A 22,314-nucleotide genomic window follows, 5' to 3' on the forward strand; every position below is an offset into this window, starting at 1 on the left:
TAATGAGTGAGGTTCATTCTTGCGCAGACTCAACGCATCTGGAAACAAAAGTAGAAACATATGCTTAGTCAGGACTGAGCATGCAAAATTCAGAAGATGTTCCATGCTTGATTATATTTGACGTGGTCACTTTTAAGTGTAGAAGTCATTTTCTCTATGCATGCAATATCTATCCCATTTCCTCTTCAGAACCTAAGCTGAGAAATGGTCTTCTCAAATAAAGATGACAGGGAACCTTGCTGCATCTATCTGCCGCTTAATCACCTCTTTCTTATTTGAGGCACCCCCAAAGGCCACAGCGAAGGAGATAGTGTGAAACGGTGGATTTTTCTTCTTTAACAGAGGACCAGAATGTTATGTATAAATCTGCACTGCCACTACATATGTAGGGAGGAAACATGCTGCCTATGTCCCCTCCTAAATTTAACAAAAAAAGTAATGGATATTTCTAAGTGCAACACAGCATTCTGTATATCAGTGCCTCCTTTATATGGCAGAGAAAAGTTTTTGTATGCATCTTGCTATATGCCTTGCCAGCCATCAGGTATATTTATAGGTCGCATTCCACCTCTGAAGAAGCTGAACCTTGTCCAGCTTGGTCACCCGCTTTAGTTATGGGACCCAGCCTTGCTTATCATGCCTTACTAAGGCCCGGTGGTATAGTAAATTAAAAATAATTTTCAGTGGAAGCTGGAATTCTGCAGGTAAGCCTTGGAAAGTTCTAATGTGAGTCCCTCTCCAAACCTGGCCTACAAATGTCAGCCCTTCAATATCTGCCAGAGCATTACATCAGGGGAATAAATCACCAGGGAGAAGGAAAGATTTGTATTAATTGGAAGTGTGATTGAAAGCAAATTGCAGAGTATATTTAAGGAATTTGCAAATTATGGTCTGAATTATGAATGGTGTGAGCTATAAATGGGTTGTTTCCTGCGACTGCTTCTAATGGCCGGATTATTACTATAAGACTATAACAAGGCAGCCAGGTTATACTCATGTACTTGATGTGACTTGAGAGGCTCCCAGGACTGATAAAAAAAAAAAAAATGCTCCCAATGAAATCCCCAAGACAAACCAACCCTGCAGCTCGAAAGTAAAGCTTCAAATTCAGTAAGGCCCTACACCTCCCGACACACTCATACACACTTACTCGCTCAGTCTGATATGTGCGATTTTCTGCTGCCACAAGGGAAGCAGGTACCTGCAAGGGGATATTATAGGGAGTACGCTGGAATAGGAATGGGAGAGCTACCATCTTCCAAAAGGTTTATTCATCGTGCCCCTGAAGTTGGCAAACTGTTCCAACCATCCATGCCACTTTGATTTATTTGGAAAATCAGCATAACAAACTAAATAAAGCTCAAATTTTTATTTTGTAATAGGATAGGGGAAAATAGATTTTAAATAAGTCTCAGTATTGAGGATTTAGCTGAACTCCGGACTTAAATACGCAATTCCTTGCCCTGCAACTTTACATTTAGCAAAGCAATAAGGAATATTGGATCTAGGGCCAATTATAAAATTAATTTTATAACCAGAAATGCAGTGTTGCCTGCATATAGTGATAACTTGTGTAAAGAATCCTTGAACAGAGGAAGAGTCTTTAATTAGTTGGGTCCAGGGGGTTCCATGGCCAGGTCAAATAAAAGGAATGACTAGGGTGGAGGCATCCCCACGCCTAGTCCCACCAATTTCTAGACAAAGCTCAAATTAAAGCTGCAAAATTCGGAGGTAAATTAAATTTATATGGGACAGCAAAAAGACCACAAAACCCAATCGAAAGCCTTATCAGCATCTAGCAAAATAAACAGACCAGAGATTTTATTAATTTGAGCCAGATACATAATATCGAAAAGCCTTCTGATGCTGAATGTGGAAAATCTGTCCTTAACAAAACTGGTCTGTTCTTGATTGAGGGAGGCGAAATGCCCTCTAACCAGAGCTGTAAATTTTCAACCATCCTTCAATGCACCTAAGATAACTCGCTAAAACCTAGCGAGCTATCTTAAGTTCAATTTCAGCTACAATCTAGGCAGATATGTAACAAGGCCTATGCGTCTCCCTCTCTGTGCCTTTTAGTAATACTAAACAAGCAAGGGGTTCATGGTATTTCACAATTTTCACATGCCTATGACTATCCATAATATTTTCCTACAATTCTTCACCTATGCTTTAATTACCGCTAGCTCCCTTCTTGTGGCCAAACAAATTTCAGAAGCTCACAGTTACAGCCTATGAGAAGAAGTTACTGGAAGCTGATTATGGAACGAAAATGCCTCGGTCTTAGCTCACTAACTGTGCTTTATTTCTTGTAAAAATGAGCTGTTATTGTTCCTGAGTGCAAAATAATCCCTTCCGTACATATTGGATAATATTGAAAACAAGTGAGTAGCCCATTCTCATTCACAGCAGTGGAAATGAGTGCATCATAGTTTGAGGCTGCAAATCAATCTCCCTTTAGCACTTGTGCAGTGGGTTTTCCTGAAGGAGATACTCTTTAAGCTGAATCATATCATAAAAGAAATCATCTTCCAAGGAAGAGACATACCTGGGTATTGAAACATATCACTGGAATGTTCTTCTGACAAGAATTCCTGGCAGTAGAATCCACTGAAACAGCCTTAGTATTGTGATGTATGAATGATGGGACTTTGCACAAGAAGATGAAGCTGCACAGGGACTGGTTAACCTGTTACCAGACATGAAAGGAAAAAAGCTTCAAATAGCACTTTGGTATCTAAACGGTGGGGCAACAATAGCACATCATGTGACCATCTGACGCTACACAAGCTTAAAGACTGAATTGGACTGATGCGATCAGGATCATTATGTTCTGGTTTTGCTACAGGGAATCTCGTCTCAACTTCCCTTTCCCCCATCCCTTCCCTTAGTCCTCTTCTCACTGCTTAAATCCTCACATTTCTTCGTGCGTTTTTAATTTGTGTGGATTTTTTTTTTAGAATATGCTGATGCTTCCCATTTTCTCTGCTAGTTCCAATGAGTTTCTTCTTGTCTCTACCCATGCGAGCGCTGTTAGTTAAAGAGAAGCCGCAGCAGCAAACATGGCCCGGGTGATGTTGGTGAGGACCTGGATACACCCAGTTGTAGCTGGAGCCCAGATTGGCTGTTCGTTTTATGACACGGGGCTGCTTATGGTAGTGAAGAATTATTATAGCCAGTCCAACTCTTCAGTGAGCACCAGAGAAGAAGAACAGCAGAAGGCCATCTCCAACTTCTACATCATCTACAACCTCGTTTTGTGTCTAAGTCCCTTGCCAACAGCTTACATCTTGGCAAGGCTGGGTGATGAGAAGAACAGGAAGATCACCATCTGCATGCCACTTTGCGGCTCCCTGCTTTCCAGGATAATGCTGCTGCTCGTCATCCTACAGGACTGGCCAATTGAGGTGATATATGGCTCTGCTGTTTTCAGTGGCTTAACTGGAGGCTTCACGGCTTACTGGGCTGAGATAATGGCTTTGGCTGCTTTGAGCTCCTCTGAAAATGGGAGATCACTCAAGCTCACTATTATTGAGCTAACCTACGGCATGGCAGGTTTCATTGGAAGCTTGGCATCTGGGCACATCTTTATTAAATACAAAAACTCTTATCGACAAGGCACCATATTGATATCTTCCAGCATTGGTCTTTATGCCTTTTGTTTGTTCTACAGTCTTTTGGTTTTGAAAATCCCTATGGTGGAGGAAACAAGCCATAAAACCGAGGAACCTAACACAAATGAGGGTGAAGCCATCGAAGATGGAGGGTACAAAGCCCTGGAGACTGAAAGGCTTGAAGAGCAGATGGAAAGCAATGCCACTTGCAATTCAGCTGAGAACCATTCCTCTATGACCCCATCCATGGAAATTATTGCACTGCTCTTTATCAGTGCGGTTTTATATAACCTTGCGGTGGTTAGTGCTTTGGATGTGCTGCCTTTATTTCTACTTAAAAATCCTTTAAACTGGGGCCCAGTGGACATTGGTTATGGGAATGCAGCAGGTTACTTCATATATATCACCAGCTTTATGGGAGTGTATATTTTCTCCAAGTACGTCAGAGACACCACTATGGTCATGATTGGAATAATTTCCTTCAGCGTTGGCATGTTCATCTTGGCCTTCGTGCGCTGGTCATTCTTGTATTATGTGGGTGAGTAATGAATTAGTATAATATGGTAGGGTGTATCATCTTGGGAAATAGCCAGTCTACACCTATGTAACTGTTGGGCTGATAACTTCTCTATGGAGTCACAGGGTCACTTTTAATTTCAAGAGCTTAAGCTTCCAAACTTCTCACACTGTTAAGCCCCTCGCCATGTTCCCGGATTCCCTGTGAAGTGTGTGTTGTTGGCGGGGCATGAAGACTCCTTTCCAAGGCCCTGAGTGTTAAGGTCTTTGAAAACAGAAGTAATAATCATACTGGAAGCTATAAGTTGGTTTCCAGCTTAACTTTGACAGTTGATGATGGAATAGTGAAAATGACTTTGTACTACCCCTCATTCAATCCATTCCTTTTACATATTTTGGTTCTTCAATAAATCTATGATTTTGTAACTTTTAATATATCTTTTCTTTCATTAGTCTACTTTATGCATGTTGTCCCGATCATTGCCAATGGTAAAGGTGGTTCTGAAGCTCCCTCCCAATTTTAGAATTCAGGGGATATACTTTAACGTTTCATAAGTTGTACCTTTGTCCAGATGAGTAGAATCCATTCTCTTCACTGACCTTGTTAATACCGGAAGGATAACTCTGCACTCCTTCCTTCAATATTTTGATGAGATGATTGTGGTAAACTCAGAATGGGTGCCAGATGTAGTCTTCTCACTCCTCTCTACCCAGGAATGAACCCAGATCCATTCTCCCACCAGAACTGTCAGTGGTCCTCCCATCCCCTCTGGTTGAGAAACACCACTCCTCTTAGGTAAACCACACTGAGCCCCTGGGCCGTAGGGGTATTCAAGAAGGTAGTAAAAATAAACAGGAAAAAAAAGAAAATCAGAAATGGAGAAAGGAAGGGTGGAAAAATTTACTTCTCTAAAACCAAAAGGTTTCCCAAAAAAGTATTTTTAAGTTAGGCAAAGGCACCCTTTCTACTTTCTCATACCCACATCTCATCCTTAGAAGCCCAAGGGTCCTTTCCTAAGACAACTAAACAAAACAGGAGCAAGCATGCTGCCCTACCAAGGATAACTAAAGAGTCCATGCCTTGGGTATTTATAATCTAGGACTCCATTACCTTTCTCCCACATGGGAGAACTATAGCACGACTATATTACTCTTCTCTACCCACTTACTGAATTGATATGTTCTCTTAGAGGTCGATATTCAATGCCAATTAACTGGTAAGTTCTGACTTATCCGGCTAATTGGCGAAATCTGAATATCCAGCTCCTTCGACAGCCACTGCTTAGCCAGATGACTACTTATCCAGCTAAGTAGTTAGCCAAGTAAGTGGTGGGCAGGATGGGGGCACAATGAGGAGGAGCTACTTACTCGGCTAACTTAGCCAGATAAGTTAGACCTGCTATTGAGCAGGTCTAAAGTTAGCCAGATAGATTTATCCAGCTAATTTTAAAGTTATCCAGGTATATTCAGTGACACAGCTGCACAGAAATATTGCAGCTAAATTAGCCAGATAAGTCTGTCTGGTTAACTTAACTAATGGGCTATCTTTTGAATATTCTGTAGACCTCAAAGCAGAGAATGTTCCTTTAGTAGAGAGTCAGGAGAGCTCTCTACACATAGAACATGCCATAAGTGTCCAGAGATACTCTGAATCCTTTATTCATTAGATACCATTTACTGTGCCTCATCTAGATCATCTCCCAGCATAATTCTTCTGGGGATTTTCTACCATTCTGTTCTACCTCCAAACCTACCCTCTCTCCACCTCTTTTTCCTCATATAAGTAAATCTGCATTGGGAGACTTGGCTTTATCCACATTAGATGTGGCAAAGTCCCAGATAGCCTTAGCCCAGTATCTTTAATGCAATGCCTAATGTTTCTTTTAAAATGGCATTGTACAACTACAATATTACTTTCATTAATATACAGTACAAGCTTACTGAAGCCCAGACTATCCCCAGAATTAATGATATCAGATTACACACATCACGATCTGTGTTTGTTAATTAAATGCAAAATGGTACCCACAAAATGCCAAATCTTGCTCTGTCAGAAAATGATATTTTACTGATTCTGTGATGACAGCACAGGAAGGGAGGCCTCCCTGCGGCTCTGTAGTGATACTTACTGGCTGGTAGAAGAGTGTACATATACCAGGCTCTAAAGAGAGCGTCTCTACCAGCAATCCTTGCTGTGATAGCCATACTTAGGGGTTGGGGACTGTGAAGGATTGCCCCTGAAAACCTTCTTTATATAGTGCTGGACCAGACATCTAGCCTTGTCCACCTTAAAATCCTTAAACAGCCAGGTAGCTCTGAGGGGGGGGGGGGTCCCCAGAGAGCAGGAATAAGAGCTTAGGCCAAGGGGGAGAACATGAGGCCTGGGAAGGAGGAGACGGCAGGTCCCAAGAATAGAAACAACCTACTGGTGTTTTCTTGACGTACTGTGAGGTAAGCATCTTATGTTATTTTGCTGTGAAGAATAAAAATTGCACAATAGAGAGCTAGAGCCCAGTGTGATTCTGTCCTCGAGCAAAGGCCACAGACTACTCATGCTGTGCCACAGGCACATAAGGGAAATAAACCACCATAACTTGAAAATGGAGCATAAAGCCTGAAAGAGCTGCTGGAAGCACGATGCACACAGTACTGAGCTGGAGCTGCCAGATGCTGAAAAGAATGGGGTCAATTTTCAACCAGTCTAGGCCAGCACTTCTCAACCAGTGTGTCGCCAAGCACCGGCAGGTGTGTTGCATGCTCCCGGTCTCTCCCGCTGCTCTTCCTTCCCTGCTGCTGTTGCCGAAGGGATAACAGCATGTTCAAGCCCAATGGGAACAGCAGTGTTGTTAGAGGAAGCTGTGGCAACCGCGGCTGGCCTTTTTTTCTTCCCGCGTCTGCCCCGGAACAGGAAGTGATACGCAGTGCAGTGCGCGGGAAGGAGAAAGAGCTCTGCCGCGTGGAAAAGTGGTGGCGGTGGCAGCAGTATCAGCCCCCGAGCAGTAGCGTGGCCCGGAGCAATCGAAGCAGCCGGCAATCAGCAAAGGAGACAGCAGTATAAGCCTCCCTGCGGCCAATGGGATTCTTCTTTCTTGGCCTGCAGGGGCTGGAGGAGCTGCTGCAGCTACCATTTGTGCTTGGGGGAGCCTGTGAGAGAATGTGTGTGTGATTGAGAGAAACTGGTCAGAGAGGTGATGTGTGTATATAGGAGAGACAATGGAAGTGACTGGTCAAGGAGATGACTGGAGTGTGTGTCAGTGAGAGATTGGTCAGGGAGGTGTGTGTGTGAGTGAGAGAGAGAGAAAAAGCATGGAAGTGAAAAATCTGGATATGTGAGAAAGCATAGGAGTAAGAAGCCTGGTGTTGTGGGGGTGTGTGTGAAAGAAAGCATGGGACTGAGAAGCCTGTATATGTGAGAGAGAGCATGGGAGTGGGAAGCCTGTGTGTGTGCGCATGTATGAGAAAGACTGATTGGTAAGGGAACGGTGTGTGAGAGAGAGACTGGGGTATGTGTATGTGAAAGTGATTATGGGAATGAGAAGCCTGTGCGTGTGGACAGAGTGAGCATGGGAGTGAGAAACCTGGGTATGTGTGAGACACAGTATGGGAATAAGAAGCCCGTATATGTAAGATAGAACACGGGAGTGGGAAGCCTGTGTGTGTTATTGGCATGAGAGAAACTGTTCAGGAAGGTGACTAGTGTGTGTGTCAAAGACTGGTTGGGAGATGATTGGTGTGTGTGAGACAGAAACTGGTCATGGGGGTGTGACTGGTATGGTGTGTGTGTGTGAGAGAGACAGAGAGACTGGTCATGGCCCTGTAAGGAATATGGAATACTCCTTGTCTGGGACCACTTATCTACGGGGTCCCAAAAAGAATGCAGTCAGGATATATAAAACAAGAATTTATTTATAAAGGATTGAATTGACATACACACACAATCATATCACAAAGCAATGTAATAGACCAGATGCTTCACCAGCAGTACTTGTTTTAAGACCTTACCGTCCGATTTCCTCAAGCCGAGAAGCTGGGGCTGCCATCAGCAATGGATGCTGCGGGAATTCCCAACGTGCGTCCACGTTGCAGGATCTGCTTCTGACTTTGCCCAGGCTGCTCTCTGTATTTAAACAGGTGTGTTTACGAAGAGGCTCGTGATTACTAATCCCCAGGGGAGTGATAGCATTGTTACTGGAAGCTCGAGCTGGCTGCGTCAGCAGGATTGCACAAGGAGGCCACTCTTGTCAAACTGCTATTGCCCAGCACGTAGCCTTCTTGCACAGTGCTTAGAATTTCCCCTTCAGGCCCTAAGGAAGGAGGACCATGAGTATAGGGTTTAGCCACTACTGCTGCTTCTGGTGTGTGCTACGGCCTGCATGGAAGAGGACAGGAGTGTCATAAATCTGCTTTACATCCATTATTGTGGGTCAGGGAGGTTCCCATGGATGCAAACTGTACTTTTACATCTAGCCCCGTGACGATCATGGGTTCAGTGTGTCATGCATGTGAGAACCATCTGTCAGGTGTGTCCCAATAAAAAAAAGGTTGAGAACCACTGGTCTAGGCTACTAAATTGGGCTTCTAAACATTTATTAGGGCTGAGTACCTAAATTTAGGTTCCAAGATTCACTAGGTGCCAATAATTAGGATTCTAAAAAAAAAAAAAGGGGGGGGGCAAAGTTAGCGTGGGAAAACAAAGTTAAGAGCTTTGCACTGATTTTCAGGTCTAGGCCCTAACAGGGACCTAAATTTAGGGGCTTGGCTTTTTTTGAATATTGGCCTCAATAATAATAATAATAATAATAAAATACCCTACAGGCTCTTAGAGGCCAATATTAAAAAAAAGTTGAACAGCTAAATGTAGGCCCATAAGTTAGAGACTATATTCAGTCAAACATAGAAACGTAAATTTAGGCCTCTAAAACAGGTGCTCTGCTATGATGTTCTGGCCTGATTCTTTTTCTCCTTTCCCTTTGGGCTTCCAAATCAATTGGAATAAGCTCCCAGCAGGGCTTAGGCACCATGAATCTTCAGTCACAACTACTCATTGCTTTCCCCCCCCCCCCCCCCCCCCCCATTTTTAACCTTTCCCATCACCAGCCATTACAGTGACAGTCCTTGGCTAGGGGCCTCAGGCCGCTGCCCAATCTGAAAGCCAGTAGGCATGTGCCTCGAGTCTTGCCAGCAGCAGGTGCGCCGTCTAGCAGGGTATGTGAATGTTTGCTTCTGTGGCGTACCCAGGTCCAGCTGATCCAAAGAACCGAAGGCAGGCCTGGGCACTGAATCCTGCCTCCTGCAGAACTGCCACTGAGCTACTGGGTTGCTCCATCACATTTAATTTTAGGGCTGGTTTCTTTTACAATAAGAATGACTTGGTGTAATATTCCATATGCTATAAAGCAGCAGCTTAATACTGTTGAATGCTTTGCAGCTCGTGCCGTGATGCTGTTTTCGTACATTCCATTACCCACCATCAGGTCTATGTTATCAAAAGAACCTCATGGATCTTCCTGTGGTGAGTACCAGATTTGTCTGTTGTAGCGCACAGGTCAGCTACAGTGGCCGGTTCAAATTATTTTCTATTGTTAATATACAGCTTTACATCTCAGGTTTATGATCTGGAAAACGCTGACTTAGTTAATTAGTCATTTCAGATCTAGACCATTGTGTTGTTATAAGGGAGGCTGGGCCCCTCAGACAGGAGACAAACACTACAGGAGTAATTTAACCAGGAGTAAAGATGTTATTAACTAAGAACATAAGCAGCCCTGCTGGTTACCCCGGCTGCAAAAACTGCTCAAGTTTGCTTTCTTTCTCCCTCCCTCTCGATTACAGGAAGTAATGCATTTAAGTGCTTCTTCCTGACCCCAGAACCTCCGACACAGACCCATTAATGTTAGCTTCAGCTGTCTCAGGGACTAAACTTGTGTATCAAAGTTTTTGATGCATTTGTTAAGAACAAGATCTCCAAACATTTGACCATCACTGCAATTACCTTGTACCATTAGAACATTTAAGGAACTGTAATTCTCAGTTCTCTTTGCATGTTTGACAGTGTGTACAGGTGCAGAGATTTTTGTTATATAAAAAATGTTTTAGATTTTTGGTAAAATACCTTTAGTAACTCAGTAAAGTCGATGAAAGGCACAAAGGAAAAGAAGTGGCTCACAAACTTCTACAAAGATGAACTTGGTCCTTGTTTGAGCTGCTCAGGTGTGCTAGCTGCAGGAATTACTGGAGGCAGCTCTGTAAGTAACAAAAGCTCAAACGTGCATTTCACCACCTGGGCGTGCCTCCGGTGGCTCCTGCAGTGGAACCAACAGGCCTGTTTTATCTTTACAGAAGCTTGCGACTTGGCTGATCTCCTTTGAGACTTGTCTTGCCGGAGTGGTGTGGCGGCCACGCCCACCTCCCATCTGATAAAGCAGAGTAAGTGCTGCCATCTGCTGTTGGGAAGTCAGTATAGGAGGGGGTTCCGGCCCTTCCACCCTCCCAGGCAGCAATTGCATGGCGCCCCGGACGGCTAACGATGTTCCTCCCGAGTCAGTATTTGCTTGTTTTTCTTCAAGGAGTCCTAGTTTCTTGAAGTATTTCTGTTTAACGTGCAAGGTTTTATTATCAAACTTAGCTGCCCTCAATTTCCAACTTGACCCCCAGTTCTGCCCTATTTATTTACAGGTAAAGTATTTGTCGTGCTGCAGTTGACTCTAGAGATCACCGGGGTAATTCTTTCAACGATCTGCAACAAGATTTATCAAGTGACAATGGACTGGTTCAGTGGCTTCTGTTTCATTTTGGCGTGTATCATCAGCTGCTTGAGCCTTATTCCCATCAGGTTAGAGGAACAGCCACAGATGTCACAATATATTAGTACAGAGTGTATGACTTCACATAGCCAAGCATGAGTAGTTTTACTGTTTCATGACACCAAACAAAATATCTAATAATCCGGGCTGCCTGAACAACTTTAGGGACTCTGGGCAAACTTTTGGGGATGTGGCCCCCCATTTATTATTTAAATATTTGGATTTTAGATATAATTACTCACCTTTCCACTTAGAAGCTGAACACAAATTACCAGAGCTGTAGCCAGGACTTTGGCGCCTATGGCCTAGTGAAAATCTGCGCCCACCCCCTTTACACAACCCTTGACACCACGAGTTGGGAGATTGTTAAATGTTTGTACAGCAATGCCATTGCCCATGGCCATTGCAAGGATATTAGAGGCCCTAGGAAACGTTTACAGCCTTGCACCCCCCCACCCCATCACACCCTCCTCACACATAAAATTAAAAATTATGCATTTATAATAGATTTTACATGAAAAAGAACATTCAAAGCACAGTCTTCTGAGGTAAAAATATCACTTACAATATGTATTATATTTACATGCACTGCTAAGGTGCCAACCAGAAAACCCTGCAAAAAAAGCAAGAAACTCTTGGAATCTATATGGTATTAGGCCTACTGTAATGCGGCATGGGCATGACCCTCAGAGAGCCACAAGAAAAAATAATTTCTATATAAAAATAGCACTAACTGCCAGCATTCAAACAGCAACAACCCTACCTAGGAAAGTTAATGCTACAAATATTACACCAGGCCTAAAATAGTAATACATCCCCTATTAGATAAACAGAAAAAGCCAATCTGCTATAGATCTCTATATAGAAACTACACAATAATGTAATAACTCACTTCAATCACAAATGCAAAACACAGAGAGATCCTCAAATACAGAATAAAGAGACCATATAGTTAAATAGAAATGTACAGACAAAAACTGAACTGGAAACTGCCACAAGCCAAATTCTGTATGCACTGCAACAATGTAAAAAACAGAAACATTACCATTCCTCATAAAATAAATTTAGTAAAACCATACCAATAAAAAGAATAACTCAAAACAATTAATAGAATAGCATGCTCCAAACATCAATAAAATATTTCAAAACAGACACATCAAATAACACCCAACAATTAAAATAAGGATTAAAAAAAATTCCCCGTTATCCATACCTTGGAACTTTTGATTTCCAGATGTCCTGAAATTGTCATGGATTAGCAGGCAGAGAATAACTGGGGTAGTTGTGCACACACATGCTCCCTCTCATACACACATGCTCTCTCACTCTCCCTCTCTCACTCCCCCACACACATACACATGCTCTCTCACTCCCCCACACATACACATGCTCATTCTCACTCTCCCGCACACATGCGCATGCTCTCTCACTCCCCCACACACAAGCACACATGCCCACTCTCACTCCCCCACACACATACACATGCTCTCTCACTCCCCCACACACAAACACACATGCTCACTCGCACTCTCCCACACATATATGCTCTCTCTCACACATATGCTCTCTCTATCTCACTCACTTCCTCCTTGGCATAGCAGGCAGCAACAATCTCCTTCAGCCCCCGTGGCCAAGGGAACGACTTCCGGCCATGGGGCATTGGACTACTTCTGGCAGGGTATGCTCCTCCTCCTCCTCTTCAGCAACACTGCCCCGCCGAAATTGTTGGTGCGGTAAGCGCTGCCTTAGTAAGTGGAAAAGCAGCGCAGTCCCGCCAGAATCAGTAGTGTTGCCAGCAGGGCCGCACTGCTTTTCCACTTACTAAGTCTGCACAGACTATGCCATCAATTTTGACAGGGCAGCGTTGCTTTTCTTTTGCTGAGGACCTGCCGGCGGACAGTCGCACTGCTCTCGCCACCTTTTGGTAGCGGTGCCTATGGCTGTGGCCATAGGCAAGCTAAGGCTCTGCAAGTTACAATCGGATGCAGTAAGTATTTACTAAAGGTTTTTCCCCCCATTTTGTGTGTATAGGAAAGATGCTTAGTAAATAGGGCCCTAAATTTATACCTAAGGCAATTAAGGGGCCGATGCAATACTGTGCGCTAGCCACCGTGCAGGGCTTATCACGCGATTGGATATGCGGTTTGGACACACGCCCATAACCTCCAATCCAATACGGGAATTAGTGCGTCCAAATCACCGCGTAGCTAATAGCGCTCATCACATGTAAATTCCTATAGAGGAAGCTATTAGCTAATCCCCGTGATCCAATAAATTTTCTGTGCGGCCAATGCATCCTTGCAACGTGACAAATTTTACGCAGCCTGGGGCTGGAGTAAAGCTATGCCATGCTCAAGGGCGCATTGAAAAAAAGAAAAATCCTGCTTTCTAAGATTCCTCCTAATAGTATTTTCGCAATACTAAGAAGGAGGAACCAAATAAAGCAGTAGTTAGTTAAAAAAAAAAAAAAAGTTTTGAAAAAAAATTCTGGATGCCCAACATACACACAAGATACATGGTCCAGGCCGAGTAACTTGTGCATGTTTATGCCGAGAAAACAGATGCTTGCAGATTGAGTGTTCATTTTCCCAACCCGCTTGACAGCCTGCTCTCCTGTGTGCCTGATGCCGAGGAGGCACTAGGGACGCACGTTTTTCCCTAGCGCCTCCTTTTTAGCGCGGGCCCTCATTTAAATTTTACACTGCGCACCTAGCAGAGGTGGCTGGGAGTGCGTTAGGAAAACGGGTGCTCAACACTGAGTGCCCCACAATTATTGCATTGACCCCCTAAGTGATTTGCCCAGTGTCATAAGAAGCATCAGTGGGAGAAGTGGCATTTGAACCCTGGCTTCCCTGGTTCTCAACCCTCTGCTCTAACCATTAGGCTACTATTGACCACCACCCTTCCTTGCCTTCCTGACCTCAGTACTCTCCTCCTCCTCCTCCTCTTATCCTCCACTGCCCCCATTAATCTGATGCTACTGCAGCTTCATTCCTCTGTGCCAGCTAATGGGAAAGCTTCTGCATGTCTCTTCCTCTTTCCAGCCTGTGCAGGTCAATGCAAATACTCCTCTTCATTTTTTGGCCCATGTGGGCTGATGCAACGTGCCTCTACCTTCTTCCAGCCTGTGAGGGTCCATGCAAGTGTAGCATGAGTTGCTTTCCTCCTTCCAGCTTGTGCAAGCTCAATGTTAAGGGCCTTGCACCATGAGCAGAGCTGGTGCAAGATTATTAGCCACCCTAGGTGGCTAATAATCTTCAGCCTTCTTCTCCCCTCCCCCCTCATTAGCTTTTGAGCCCATAGGCTCTCCCACTTCTCTTGACATTTTGATAATTGAATTCAACGATCAATATGACCCTCACCACCCCTACCAGAACAGTTCCTGTATAAACATAGAACTGGACATCATGAGGTCCATAGTCAGCTGCTGAGCAGCTCAACTAGTTAGCCGGATAAACTTATCTGGCTAACTTAGCTATATATCTGGCTATGACATCTTTGTCACATACCCTCCCCCTTTTAGAGGAGACCACCTGTCTCCAATCTCCCCCTTCTCCTAAACCCTTGCAGGATAGGAAATCAGCATTTATGTGCTCTTTCCCCATTCTATGTACCACTTCATAATCATAAGCCTGCAGGGCCATGTACCATCTCGTAAGACGGGCACTACTACCCTTCATTACTTTTCACCACTTCAGTGGGGCATGGTCAGTTGCCAATGAGAATCATTTACCAGCCAAATAATACCTCAAGGTCTCAATCACCCAATTGATAGCCAGACATTCCCTTTCTATTGAGGCATAATTTCTCATGATCTAATAGTTTCCTGCTCATTTATAGCACTGGATGCTCCTCCTCTTTTGACAGTTGGGCAGTACTGCTCCCAAACCTACCCCAGAAGCATCAGTCTGCAAAATGAATCCTTTCTTAAAATCCACCCCATGTAACACAGGACCCTTGCACAACCACCCCCTTAATTCCTGGAAGGCTGCTCTTGTTCAATTCCCCAATCTAACTTTTTGTCCCCTTTTTCAACAAATCGGAGAGAGGGGTGGCCAGTTCTGCAAACCTGGGTATAAACCACCGATAATATCCAACTAGGCCCAGGAAAGCTCTCAGCTGTTTCTGTGTCTGTGGTGCCTGGTCTGTCTTTATAGCCTCCACCTTAGATATTACAGGCTTCACGAGACCTGCCCCCACATTTCCCAAATACTGTACCTCCTGTTGGGCCAGATTACATTTTTTTAGATTCACCGTCAAACTGGCTTCCTGTAGTGATTGTATCACGACTTCTAATCTATATAGATGGGACTCCCAGTGGCTGGAAAAAAGTGACTACATCATCTAAATAGGCCGCTGCATACTCCTGGTGAGGCCATAATACAATGTTCATCATTCATTGGAACGTTGCTCCAGCATCATGGAAGCCAAACAGGAGTACTCTAAATTGGTGTAACCCTCGAGGCGCACTAAACGTCGTTTTTTTCTCTAGATATAACTTCTAGTGATATTTGCCAGTACCCCTTCATTAGATCTAATGTTGAGATATACATCATTGCCCCAACTGTTCTAATAAATCGCCAATTCAGGTCATTGGGTAAGCATCAAACTGCGAGATGGCATTTACCTGGCAAAAGTCAATACAGAATCGCAATGTTCCATCGGCTTTACGGACTAGCACAATAGGGCTAGGCCACGCACTGCAAACTATGTGGGAACAATCTCGATAGAAGTGCCCTTCTTCACTGCATGAATAACATTTAATTAGTGATCTGACTCAATAAGTCCCTTCATGGGAATTTAACCCTGGAGTCTTGGACTTCTGTGACCCCCACGACTCCTTCTTAGGGGTTTCCCTTCCTTGCTCCCGTTTTACATCTAGTGTCTCCTGAGGGGGTTCAAGCGTAGTATGAGACTCCTTCCTCAAAGGGTTTGGTTTCACCAGCTCCCTCGAAGGGCCCACCAGACCATCTGCATCTAAGAAGCGTTCCGTCAAAGTGACTGCTTCAGCTACAGTGTTCACGCCCTGTTTGAGTACCCACACTCTCATTCTATGAGGTAAAACCTCTAAATATTGTTCTAGTATTATCTCTTCCGCTACTTCCTTCCCAGAGTGATCTTCAGGGAGAAGCCAATGATAAGCCCAGTTTCTCAATTTCTGCACTAGCACCGGGGGTCTCTCTCTTACCCTGAATCTTGCTCCCCGAAATCACTTCATAAAGCATTTCCTCGTCAGATCCAATCTATCTTCAATAGCTCCTTTAACCACCCATAATTCAGTGCCACCTCAGGGTCAAGTGCCCTGTATGTAGCTTGGGCTTCCCCATTCAATAGAGGAGCCAGTCACATTGCCCATTGTCCCCTGGGCTATCCCGCAGCCAGTGCCACCCTCTCAAATGTCACAAAGAAGGCCTCTGGACACATCCTCTGGACACATTTTTGTCAAAATTAAGTGTTTGGTCACTCTAACCTCTGACGCAATTCCCCTCGCACTGTTGCTCAACAAAGTACTTCCCTCCTGCTGATGCTGTTGTGAAATCAGGAGAGTTGTAGCCTTCGTCTGTTGTTCCATCTGCTGGAACAGGGGTTGCTATTGCTGCTGCTACTATAACATCTGCTGTACCATTTGTTGCATCGACTCCTGTTGACATTGAGGCTGCTCAGTCAGCCAGCTCAGGATACCCTCCGAAGCTAAGGTATCTCTCTGGAGAAAAGAGAGAGAGGAAAAAAAAAACCCCAAGTGCAGACACACAATAACTAAACCCTTCCCACTCGGCAGGGATTCTAGCTCTTACTCCTCCCCTTTTACCCGTCCAGCAGGAAAAGGTGGGGTACCCTTACCTCCTCTTCCCACAGTCAATGCCTTCTAAACTTGTTTTGGGATAGAGATTACAGCAGTCAGGTTTTCCCCCCACCCCATTAACAGATCCCAAGAAGCAGGTTAAATACTCTTTTACCTTCCACTCTCTTGGAATAAGCATTTACAGGAGGGCTACACATACTTCCTTGCCTCACCCATTACTTCCAGTGACTATCTGGTCCCTCCAGGAACCATGATGCTCATTAATCCCACTGCTCCCACCACTTTGTAAAGTTCGGTTCCTTGTACTTTGCTTCACTCCACAGCTGGGCTTCCAAGGATAGATTCGCATTTCAGTATCCTAGGGCACTCAACTGCACCACCGGAGTTGCACCACCAGAGCCCATGAAAGACTCACAAACACTGCCGCTCCCAGATACAGGTTATAGCTCTCCACAGTCTCAACAACACACAAGGTTCACACCTCAATTCACAGGGCCCCGCCGTCCTTTTCCGCAGCAAGACTGCTGCAACATACAGATCAGACAGGGAGTTTTATTCCTCCAGAGCCCCAAACACTGCATAAGCTCCAGGTTCAGTCCTTAGAGTCCTGTCGTCTCCTCCCCCAGCACAGCCGCTACAACATACAGTTCAGAAAGGAGGGTTTTATTTCTCCAGGGTCCCAACCATTAAATGAGGCTCTGGACCCAGTTCATAGGGCCTTGCTCTCCTTTCCCCCAACACAGCTGCTGCTACGCATAGTTCAACAGGGGTTTTATTTCTCCAGACCCCAAGACATTACAGTCATGTTCCAAGCTCAGCTCATAGGGCCTTGCTCTCCTTTCCCTCAGCAAGTTGTGTGCTGGGGGTGGACTGTTGCCACCTGCTCACAGGATAATTAGGCAGTAAGCTTCCTCTGAGTTTGCTTGCTCATTGCAGCGAAGGATTTCCTGCACCTTCCCCGACATTCCTATGTTCTCCCTTGTTTCAGGGAGCAATGGCTCCACAGAAGCCCCTTACCTGTGGAAGGGGAGCTGCCTTGGCTCAGCTCATCTGCTTCTGAGCTTCCTTCCTCCTGTTGCCTCTTGTGCTCACTCTAAAAGGGAGAACCACACCTCCTTCCTGTCTTTATCTATTCTACCTGCACTAAGGTGGGAGGGACCTTGGCCCACCCAACTCCCTAAAGTGCCACCCCAAGAACTCCCTTCTGACACTCAGTCCCTGTCCGGATCAGGTTTCCTAGTTCTCCTGACACTTGCTTTGCTTTCTTCTGGGGGGTTTCTTTCATCCTCGGACACTCCTAGCATCTCCTCTGCTGCTCTTGTGGTCTGCTCTGTGACGTCTCCGTCACATTATATACATATACACATAATACAAATATGTTTCAGAAATGATGTTACAATGTCATCTATGATTTTTGAGGGTAGGCTGCAAAAAAAAAAAAAAACCAAACCAAAAACCAAGACATGCCTGAATTTATAAATTAATAAAAAACCTTAAAGGTGAATTTTAAAAGCCAGGCGTGCCAAAATCTGGAGATGGGCGTGCATTTACTCCATGCACTTGTCCACCTAATTTTAAAAGTTGCCGACATGCGTGTGCAAGTACCAATGCGTGAATATCTCGCATTGGCAAAAAAAGGGTCGGAATGTGGGTGGGGCATGTGTATTTTGGGGCGGGGCCAAGAGGTCTGCATGCAAGAGGCTATGCACCTGGGTGCTTGCCCAGATATTTATTTATTTGCTGAGTTTATATTCCGTCATTCGGTAATGCCATCATAACGGTTTACAATAGTAAAACAATAAAAATACAGCAAAAGTACTTAAATACAATCCCAGATAAAATAATAATAAAAAAGAATTGGAAATAAATAAGTAGTAAAATAAAAATAAATAATAATAAAATGATTCTTAAAAGCATTATAATAACAAGGAATGAGTACTATAAAGTAAAAGAATGAGAAATGCGGGTGTCTTATTTGGAATCATTGTAAGCCTTCATAAAAAGCCAGGTTTTTACCTCTTTTTTGAGATATAGTTGAGCGCAAATTTATTTCTGTCATGAAGGAGGTGTAAGTCTTTATAAAATTATTTCTACACATCTCTGAAGTGTTTGGGGGGGTCTGGATTAATTAGGGGAATTGCAGGCCAAAGAACCAGGGGGGGTCTATAGATCCCAGCTCTACACTGGGCAAACTGGCGGACAAACTGGTGAAGCTGGTGATGGGCTGGATGTGCGTTCATCATCAAAGTCCCTCACCTGCGCATCCCAAAGCTGATTTATAAAGCTTAAAATTAGGAGCACACAAACACGCACCAGGGCTATTTTATAGCATGTGCACAGGATATACAATTGCCACATATCTGCCACATGCCCATACAAACCTGTATATGTGCACCTGCACGCCCGTTTGAAATAGTTATCGTCCCTTTGCATTGGTTGAAAGTAATCTTTCAAATGGATGGTTGGACTGAACAAAAATGTTTCCACCATAGTTAAAAAAAAAATCAGATGTTGTTGTCATCTCACTAGCAGTAACACAAACGTCTTCCATTACCAGACACTTGGTGCAGCACCGCAAAACCCAGCAAAAATGTCGCTCACAATCCATACAGCACTCCTGGCGTAGCGAAGAAGCATTAACTGCCGAACACAAACAACTCCAACCCTATATGAAAAGGCAACACTGCAATAATCCATCAATACACCTCCTGCTGGGAAAACAGAACAAGGTAGACAGCTACAGATCCCTGTGCAGAGACCGCATGCTAGTACAGGGAGTGGGCAAACCTTTTTTTCCCCTCCAGGGTCACATTTGTGGCTATTGCCTAACTTGGGGTTACCTCCCACCCAGAGAAAAATTTCTCAAGGGAGACTCCCACTCCTCCCAGCAGCCCCTGAAATGGACAGTGCCCACAGATGAAGCCCCCGGGGGGGGGGGGGGGGTGAGAAAAAAAGAGAAGTGCAGAGAGAAAAAAGCCACATAAATACCCCTCTTCCCAACTTCTCTCATTTCTACTTTCCTCAGTGACCCCTGCCCCACACTGCCCCTCCCCCCATCTCCTCCTGCTTCACACCAATCCCTCCCCCGCCCCCTCCTCCCTGTGTCTCTTTCACCCGAAGCTCCCGTCCAACACAGCCCCCTCTTTCACATATCCCTCCCAGCTTGGGGCAGACTCTCCAGGCTGAGAGGAGCAGGGCATGATCCATCCTCCTCTTCCGCCTCCTGAAGTATGACTGCTGTTTTGAAGCATGTGGGGAACACCCCACAGTCCCAACAAAACAGCAGTCAGCCCCCCCCCCCCCCTCCCTCGGCTGCAGACCAGGAGAAGGGCACCCACCATTACTGCTTCTGCTGCTGCTTTCCTCCCTCCCGCATCCCAATCAGTGTGGTGAGGGAGGGAGCCATAAATGAAGCGGGCCACAAGTGCTGAAATGCAGAAGGAGCCACGGGGAGCACCAAGTCCCATCCACCATCCACACTGGCCGGATCAGCACTACCTGCAAATGGCCTCTCTTTTTCTCTGCCAGCAAACAGCTGATTTATTTTTTTTTTGTTATTGCCACAGGCCCAATTTCCGGGTTTGCAGCCATTACCATCTGCCTGCGTCAGATGTCAGCAAACCCAGAAGTTGAGCTGGCAGCGGAAAAAAAAAAAAAATCAGCTGTTCTCCAGCAGACCTGGAGGCATTGGCGGTCTTCAGCACAGCAAGCAGGGGAAGCCTTGCAAGCCAGCAAGTCGATTTTATTTATTTATTTTTAAATGCCGGGACTGGAAAAAACTGTCCCATGAGTCATAATTTGCCCAACTCTGCACCAGCAGAATACTTCACCTGCACCACAGCATACAGACCCTGAGCAAATACAGAGTAAAGGACCACAAATTAGAAACAGAAATAAGCAGACAAAACCTGAATGCTTCTTTGCGGTTGCTCTCCCACTCCAGCTCCTCCGCTCCCATTTCCCTGGAGACCCAGGGGTAAGGACTGGATTAGGGAGCAGAGTGGCTGTTCTCTGCTCTGCAGTGTCTGCTCCAGGTTCACACCCTCTCCTCCTGTCCCTCAATGGCAGGAAAGGAGGAGCTGCATTAGGGTGCAAAGTGTCTCTTCTTTGCTGTGCTTTGTGCTCTGTATGCTCCAGGCTCACCCCTCCTCTCCTCTTCCCTGAACACTGCCTATGAGTGGAGCAGGAAGCAGAGGGCTGTTCCTTGCTGCCCGTGGTGGGCATTGGCCAGCAGAGTCATCATGGCAGAGCCCTGTGTGCCCCCCCCCCCATGGTGGGCCCCCTGCTGTGTCCCTTGTCACCCATAGGTAAAAGTGACCCTGGCCGCACACTGCCATGCAGACAGACCTGGCCCAGTTCTTGCGCCCCCCCTTAGTCAGACAGGGCTGAGGGGTGTTGAAGAGGCAGGGCTCACAACCCCCGGGGGAGGGAGCTCCAGTCATTACAGAATATTGACACCCACGGGCTGGATTTAGGGTCCATGACTGCAGAGTAAAGGAAGGAGCCTCTGTGCTTGGCCACTGCTCAAGGGCCCTCACTGTGATGACTGAGCTAAGTGTGTTGGGAAGGGGATATAAAAGAGAGTAAAAATCCTCGAGGAGTTGTGAATGCCATCGCCGGGCAGAGATCACCCAAAGGAACAGGAGGAAATTGCCTAGGCCCCCACCATCACAAAAAAACTCAAAGCGTCTAAGTGAAGGATGCAGAGATTGAAACCTACAATGACTTGATGGAAACAGTAGACCATTGTGCGGGTTCCATAAGGCACTGTACTTCACTGCCTATGCATAAGTGGTGCACATTGGATCCAGTATATTCCCGTTTATGCCTTTTAAGATGAATACAGATAAAAAGAAATCACTAATCCTCAGCAAGACATTTCAGGTACTTTTTCGTTTTTTTTTTTAAATTGAGAATTCTTCTTTCTGTTATTTTCCCCCTCCAGTATCGTGCACCACAAGGAATCCGTAAGACAAGGCTACAACACAATTTGCCCACGGTAGCACGGAGCGTCGCGGCCAGTCTTGGGAGCCAGAGGCGCAGATCCAAAGCGGAACGCAAAGGAGGCGCTTAAGAGCCAGCGGCAATAATGTTGAGCGTGGAAAAAAAAACCCCCAGTGTATTTCATTGGTCACTGTGTTTCTTAAAAAGAAAAAAAGTGGAAGGATCCCCCACTCCCGGTGATATTATGTGCACGTTTATTAATAAAATGAGAACACAGCAAACTGCGCTGCTTTGTAGCATTCAGTGCAGCGGGTGGAGTCTGCGGAGTCTCACTGGGGGTTCCTAGAGACGGCAGCAGAATTCGACAGTATGTCAAGGTGATAGAAGGCGTTCATCATGTTATGTCTTATGGCACATTGTGAGATAACTGGATGGATGCCCGTCCGTCACACTGACTCGTTTTTTTTTTTGTTTCACTCATGAAAAACAGGGGAAAGCTGTTAAAAGTTTTCTTTTATTCTATTCCCGACAGGCATAAACAAAAGTGTGTCTGTCAGTTAAGCTTTACTTCCACCCCTCCCCCAAAGGGAAATAAAAGAGGTTCATATTCAAGGGAGTTTGTCCAGCTAAGTTC

At 45.2% G+C, this 22,314-nt stretch overlaps 1 protein-coding gene across 1 annotated transcript; it reads left to right on the forward strand.

Annotated features, from left to right (window-relative positions):
• The first annotated feature begins 2,664 nt into the window (after positions 1-2,664).
• On the forward strand, positions 2,665-21,900 carry LOC115081492 (thymic stromal cotransporter homolog). The gene is made up of 4 exons (XM_029585950.1): positions 2,665-4,152; positions 9,559-9,642; positions 10,806-10,962; positions 21,682-21,900. Exons 1-4 carry the CDS (start codon positions 3,063-3,065, stop codon positions 21,737-21,739), a joined length of 1,389 nt encoding a protein of 462 aa, XP_029441810.1. The 5' UTR covers positions 2,665-3,062; the 3' UTR covers positions 21,740-21,900.
• Positions 21,901-22,314: the final 414 nt, after the last annotated feature.

The sequence above is a fragment of the Rhinatrema bivittatum genome, chromosome 1, assembly GCF_901001135.1.
Source record: "Rhinatrema bivittatum chromosome 1, aRhiBiv1.1, whole genome shotgun sequence".
Lineage (NCBI taxonomy): Eukaryota > Metazoa > Chordata > Amphibia > Gymnophiona > Rhinatrematidae > Rhinatrema > Rhinatrema bivittatum.

What these genes read in the sequence shown, in the direction of transcription:
- LOC115081492 (XM_029585950.1), top strand. Translation starts at nt 3,063, where the DNA reads ATGGCCCGGGTGATGTTGGTGAGGACCTGGATACACCCAGTTGTAGCT. An exon ending in GTCATTCTTGTATTATGTGG is followed by an intron (nt 4,153 to 9,558) that starts GTGAGTAATGAA and finishes AATGCTTTGCAG; the next exon opens with CTCGTGCCGTGATGCTGTTT. An exon ending in TTGAGCCTTATTCCCATCAG is followed by an intron (nt 10,963 to 21,681) that starts GTTAGAGGAACA and finishes TTCCCCCTCCAG; the next exon opens with TATCGTGCACCACAAGGAAT.